Raw genomic sequence first — 6,769 nt, 5'->3', positions numbered from 1 at the left:
GATTAGAAGCCAGATAGGAAAAAGTTAAAAAAAAAAAAAAAAAAAGGTGGGAATATAGTCAAGTTATATAATTAAATGATATTTTTATAGTCATAATAATAATAATAGTAGCATTGAACACGAGTCCATGATACTGGCTATAAATTTCTGGTAGCATAGTCCAAGTTTCTTGAACACCGCTTGCAGCTGATTGATAAAATTCCTCGGAAAATATAAACAAAGAATGGAAATCTCCGTTCTTATTATACTTCTTAAACATCTAATGATGCATATTTTCATATTTCAATCTGCTTTTTCTTCTTCTTCTTCATTACCCTCTTCTAAAACAAACAACAACACAGATATGTTAGCCCTGCTGGCCCTCAAATCCAAAATTCAGTTGCCTTCGAATAGCTCAATACTTGGTAGCTGGAACACCAACACCAACACCGGTTTCTGCAAATGGGTTGGCGTCTCTTGCAGTCCACGCCACCAACGTGTGACTGTCTTGAATATTTCATTCATGAATATTCATGGCACTATCTCACCCCATGTTGGAAACCTTTCCTTCCTCCGCATTCTAAACCTTGATACCAACAGTTTTCTGGGTCCAATACCCATAACTGTGGGGCGGTTGCGTCGTTTGAGAGTGCTCAACTTGAGAGAGAATCAACTTGAAGGGACCATCCCATGGACCATTAATTCACAGAGCCTAAACAGTTTGGAAATACTAAACCTACAGTACAACAACTTGGTAGGTAACCTTCCTTCCTCTCTCTTCAATATCTCAACTTTAAAAGAAATTGTTTTCTCATTCAATCGTTTTTCTGGAAATATTCCAAATGGTATGTGCCATATGCTCCCAAAACTAGAAATAGTCTATCTTTCGAACAATCCACTTGGTGGTCATATTCCAACTAGCTTGTGCCATTGTAGAAATCTCAAAGAACTCGAGCTAGGTGAAAATAGGTTAACTGGAAGCATACCCACACATCTAGGATGCTTGCGCGAAATTGAGTATATAAATTTCGCTATAAACCAATTGACCGGCACTATTCCTGCCTCGTTGGGTAATCTTTCTAGGCTAGAAGAACTTGATCTTGACACTAACAATCTGAGGGATGAGATTCCACCAGAGTTAGGCCAGCTTTCCAGTTTAATGATTCTAGCCCTTGAGGATAATAATCTTTCTGGTAGATTACCTCCAACCATTTTCAACCTTTCTTCTATCGAAATAATTTCTATAGCGTTTAATAATCTATCAGGATATGTTCCAGAAGAGCTCAATGGTTTTCGGCTTCCTAAGCTTAAAGAAATGTATTTGAATGCAAATGGATTCACTGGTAGAATTCCAGATTCTATCTCCAATGCTTCAATGCTCACACTGGTTGAGTTATCTGAAAATTCCTTTAGTGGACCCGTGCCCATGACATTAGGTAGTCTTCGGCATCTAGGATTTTTCAACATACAAACAAATGAACTGACCAATAATCCGACGCAGACAGAACTTCACTTCCTCACCGGTTTGACACAGTGCCGCCAGCTGAGAGTATTGTCCATAAGCCGTAATCCTATGAAAGGAGCACTTCCAGGATCTATTGGAAAATTTTCCAATTCTCTTGAAAAATTCTATGCAGCAGAAAGCCAAGTTCAAGGTATCCTTCCGTATCAAATTGGTAATATAAGTGGCTTAATAGATCTTGTAGTACAAAAGAATGATCTGAGTGGAGCAATTCCTTCTTCTTTTGGAAATTTACATAAGTTACAGCAGTTGTATCTCCTGGATAACAAAATAGTGGGAAATCTTTCTCATGAGTTATGTTCATTAACATCTCTAGGATATTTGGACTTGGATCTAAATAAGCTATCTGGTCCCATTCCTTCATGTATTGGGAATCTTACTGGAATAGCTTCAATCTCTTTATCTTCTAATGCATTTACCTCTATACCACAAACCATGTGGAGCCTCAATAAAGCTTGGTTTATGAATTTCTCGGATAACTCTGTCACTGGGTACCTTCCCTCTGAGATTGGAAACTTGGTAAACCTCGAAACTTTGGATCTATCCAAGAATCAATTATCAGAAAGTATTCCAGGAATACTCTCCAATCTGAAGATGCTACAACAACTGAACTTGTCAGACAATGCATTCCAGGGCATTATTCCTACAAGTATCGGTGATTTAGCAAGCCTTGAATCATTAGATCTTTCATCCAATAATTTATCCGGCATCATACCCAAGTCTTTGGAGAAGCTTCACTATCTAAAGCATTTGAATTTGTCTTTCAATATGTTAAGTGGCTCAGTTCCAAACAATGGAGCTTTTGCAAACTTCACCATCAAGTCATTCATGGGAAATCTTGATTTATGTGGCAATTCAAAACTAAGGCTCCCACCTTGCCCAGATACAACTCCTTCAAGGCCAAGAAAGGCATTAATGTTCTGGCTCAAATATGTTCTTCCTCCAATTGCCGCACTGATACTTGCGGCATTACTGCTAATAGTGTATGTGAAATATTGGAGAAAGAGCAAGAATCAACCAACCTCTGAGATTGATTCATCGATCAGGTTTGGCCACAAGCACATATCATACTATGAGCTCCTCAGTGCAACAAATAATCTCAACGAAGCAAACTTGCTGGGAAGTGGAAGCTTTGGTTCTGTATACAAAGGAACCATGTCAGATGGTGAGATAGTTGCAGTGAAAGTCTTCAATTTGGAAGTTGAGGGAGCAGCAACATCTTTTGACAGAGAATGCCTGGTGCTAAGGAATGTGAGGCACAGAAACCTTGTGAAGATCATAAGTTCGTGCTCCAACCTCGATTTCAGAGCTCTGGTTCTTCAATACATGCCTAATGGAAGCCTTGGAAAGTGGTTATGTAATCAGGGGCAAAACTGTTTGGATATTCTTAAGCGGATGGATATTATGATTGATGTGGCATCCGGACTGGAATATCTTCACAATGGATATTCAGAGCCCATCGTTCATTGCGATTTGAAGCCCAGCAATATTCTTTTAGATGAAGACATGGTTGCACATGTTGGTGACTTTGGCATTGCAAAAATTTTAGCAAAATACAAATCTATGACCCAAACAGCAACTCTTGGCACAATGGGCTACATAGCACCTGGTAAGTTCATTTTTCCATGCTTGTTTTGACTATAAAAAATTGAAGGAAAAGAAAAAACATGTAATGTGTACTCTTGAGCTAATTTATTCAGTTTGTCTATGATCCTAATCTGTTTTAATTGATCAGGTATTAACTGTACGTAATATGGTTTTAGTAATTAAAAAAAATAAATTAATAATATTTTGTTCTTGAAACTGAAATTAGTGAACAGGTCAAATATGAATATATAGTTTAATTGGTAAATCTTTTTCAATTTCTCTTGTATTATATTTTTTATTAAGGGATTTTAATATTAGACATAGGATAAGAAAAAGGATCTTCATTCATTCTCCAGCATTGTTTTCTTATTGGAACTATTTAGGATATGTTAGTATGGTAGGTGCTTAGATTCATCTCTATGTATTGTTAACCTTTGTGAATTAAACTTCATTTAGAAGTGAATATGGATAGTAAAAAATTTTCGCTCTTAAAACTTTCTTCAATTTAAAGTTTCTAATGTCCACTTAACAGAGTTCGGGTTACAAGGAAGGGTATCTCCAAAGGGTGATGTTTACAGCTATGGTATTATGTTAATGGAAACATTTACAAGAAAGAATCCACGAGATGAAATGTTTGTTGGAGGACTGAGCTTAAGACAATGGGTCATTTCCGTTTATCCTGATCGAGTAACAGAGATTTTGGACACTAGTCTTTGGACTGGATATGGAGAAGCGACTATTAATGCCGCGATGGATTCTTTAACTCATTGTTTCTCATCCATTATCGAATTAGCATTGCAGTGTTCCGGTGATTTACCAGAAGAGAGGCCAAATATGACAGATACTTTGGTTAAACTTAAAAAGATGAAGCACAATTTGGTGCAACATCTAAGTAGGTTTAACAGACAATAGTAAAATCGTGATGGCAAAATTGACTTTGATCTACTCAATTATATATTATTGAAGATAAATTTACTAAGTCAAAAAGAAAGAAAATTTCTTGCATCTTGTGAGGTTTGCTTGTAAAGCAATTTTGTTTTTCTTTTACTGTTTCATTGAATTGGTATTTGGTGTTCCAGATTCCTGTAATTTAATATAGTAATTAGATTTCATAAAGTACTTTGTTACTACTTAATTGTTATTTCCTAATAATTACTCAATGAACTTTCTTTATTTTTTGGTTTTCAACTTTCTCTGTTAGCAATGCCAATCAAATTTCAACCTTCCTCTGTTAGCAGATTAACAATGTTACGATATAAAAGATCCACAACATGTCGTATATACAAAAAATCAATATTTCGTAGAACTTAGAAGTCACATCACAAGCACCCCTGCAAGGTGATCTATCACTTTAATTACATTATAAGTAATATTTCTAAGCATATTGTTAAATAAAATATTTCAATTGCAACATGAATAGATCACAGAATATATGGAGGTCACCCAAACATGTGTTTTAGAAGTCATCTAACTTCCTTGGACAAGTTCTTTCTATGCATAGCACAGGGCCAAATTTTCCAGCTCTGTAGTTCTGCAACATCAAAGTATAATAACTTTCATAATCAAATTGAATCTTGATTTGCTTTTTGAGGATAAATTTACATGGTCCTGATTATCATTCAAATACTTAATCTGGCTTTATTCCAAATAAAAGGAAAAAAAAAAAAAAAAACTTTTGTTGGTTGGTCATCATTTATGAAGTAGAATGTAAATTCCAGAGAAATTAGTGGGTTGAAGTTAGGAGAAGATCCTGATCCTTCCAAGTGTCCCACCAATGGATTCCACTCGAGACTTCAGTGTTTCTTTTAGAAAATATGTTTCTTCAATTGCGTCAAAGTTAAACTTCACCTACAGCACCATAATAATCAAAGTATGATTTAATACATCAAAGTCATTAAATTAACATGTCGTATACGTTTTCTGTTACTTTAACATTTCAGTCAACCTCTCTTAGTCAAGTCATCTCTTTGCATTCAATTCCAACCAAAATAGAATGAAAAAAACACCCAAAGTTTTTCCATTTTAAAAGTTGAGTGGCGCCAAGTTGGTAATTGAGCACAAAATAGTTTAGACGGATTTATGGATGCAACTTATTTTGTTGAACAGTATTCTAGCATATCTTAGAATATCAATTTGAAGAATGAACTAAAATGAAACAAATTATAAATTAAATATCTAATACACAGGATACTTAAGTTGAATGCAACTAACCCAGTTCTTTATATGCACAGCACAAGGCCAAAAATTCGAGCTATGTAGTTCTGCAAAATCAAAGTATAGATTATAATTTTCATAAGGAAATTCACTCTTACTTTGCTTTTTGAGGAAAAATTTATATGGTCCTTTTTTTTTTTTAAAGATAAATTGGGAAGAGAAATTTTCGCACTAAATCTCGCATTAAATCTTGAACTGAATCTGGGATTTATCATTAGTGATCATTGCCATTTGGGTTGTATTTGGCAATGATTAACATTCAAATACTTTAGCTGATTTATACAAAAATTTTAAAAAAAAAAAAAAAAAAGAATCCTTTGGCTGGTTGGGCATCAATTATGGAGTGGTAAGAGAATTACTAATTAGTGGGTTGATTAAGTTAGAGGAAGATACTGATATTTTTAAGTTTCCCACCCATTGATTCCACACGAGACTACAGTGCTTCTTCTTGAAGATCTGTCTCACGAATTGCGTCAAAGTTGAACTTCACCTACAAAACCATAATGATCAGACAGAGTATGGATCAATACATCAAAATCATCGAACATGTCCAATAAGTTTTCTATTACTTTAACATTTCAGTCAACTTCTCTTAGTCAGGTCATCACTTAATAATTAATTCAAGAGAAAAGAATGAAAAAAACACCGAATGTTTTTTCAATTTTTAAAGTTGAGTGGTGCAAAGTTGGTAAATGAGCACCAAATGCTGTAAATAGATTTATCAGTTATGAATGCGATTTTGTTTGTTCAATAGTCTAGCGTATATTGCAAAATTAGTCTAGGTGTATTAATGGGCTTGGATCAAAATAAGTTATCTGGTCCCATACCTTCCTTTATTTGCATTTCGCAGTGTGGTTATCTACTATTTTTAAGCCGTATGATCTGTTGGTTGTTTTTTTTTTTTTTTTTTTTTTTTTTCCAAAATAATGAATTATAAAGATGAGGTCATTACATGTTTATTTTTTTATTTTTTTATTTTTTTAAGAAGGAGAGTAAAACACCATAACAAATATATAAAACCTTTTATTTATATATTTTCCGTCACTTGATTCAATAGACAAAAAAAAAAAAAAAAAAACATAGATATAAAAGCATTCACCTTTTTCCTAGTACATAAACCACATTTAAAATGCTTTTATATTTCCATGACATATTTATTATATATCCTTGAGAAAGCAAATATTAAATTCGGTTTATTATTCTAACAATCCCTCCTGTAAACTAAATTTTCTTTTAACTCCAAGCTTTGCAATTGTCTTTTTGAAAAGCTGTTCACTTAGAGGTTTTGTTAAAATATCCGCCAATTGATCTCTACTTCTACAGTTTTCAATTTGAATTTTGCTATCTTTGATAAAAGACCCTAAGAAAATGAAATCGAATCCAAATATGTTTCGTCCTTCCATGTAGAATAGGATCTTTAGCAACTGATATAGTTGAAGCCTTATCACCAAAAAATAAAATAAAATA

At 34.0% G+C, this 6,769-nt stretch overlaps 1 protein-coding gene across 1 annotated transcript; it reads left to right on the top strand.

Annotated features, from left to right (window-relative positions):
* The first annotated feature begins 223 nt into the window (after nt 1–223).
* Nucleotides 224–4,031, top strand: LOC107423526 (probable LRR receptor-like serine/threonine-protein kinase At3g47570). The gene is made up of 2 exons (XM_048476991.2): nt 224–3,110; nt 3,621–4,031. Exons 1-2 carry the CDS (start codon nt 224–226, stop codon nt 3,998–4,000), a joined length of 3,267 nt encoding a protein of 1,088 aa, XP_048332948.1. The 3' UTR covers nt 4,001–4,031.
* The last annotated feature ends 2,738 nt before the right edge of the window (nt 4,032–6,769 follow it).

The sequence above is a fragment of the Ziziphus jujuba genome, chromosome 3 (assembly GCF_031755915.1).
Source record: "Ziziphus jujuba cultivar Dongzao chromosome 3, ASM3175591v1".
Lineage (NCBI taxonomy): Eukaryota > Viridiplantae > Streptophyta > Magnoliopsida > Rosales > Rhamnaceae > Ziziphus > Ziziphus jujuba.
This window is presented reverse-complemented; position numbering and strand designations above follow the sequence as displayed.

Coding starts and splice junctions, on each gene's coding strand:
- LOC107423526 (XM_048476991.2), top strand. CDS start 224: ATGGAAATCTCCGTTCTTATTATACTTCTTAAACATCTAATGATGCAT. Junction 3,111..3,620: donor AATGGGCTACATAGCACCTG/GTAAGTTCATTT, acceptor TCCACTTAACAG/AGTTCGGGTTACAAGGAAGG.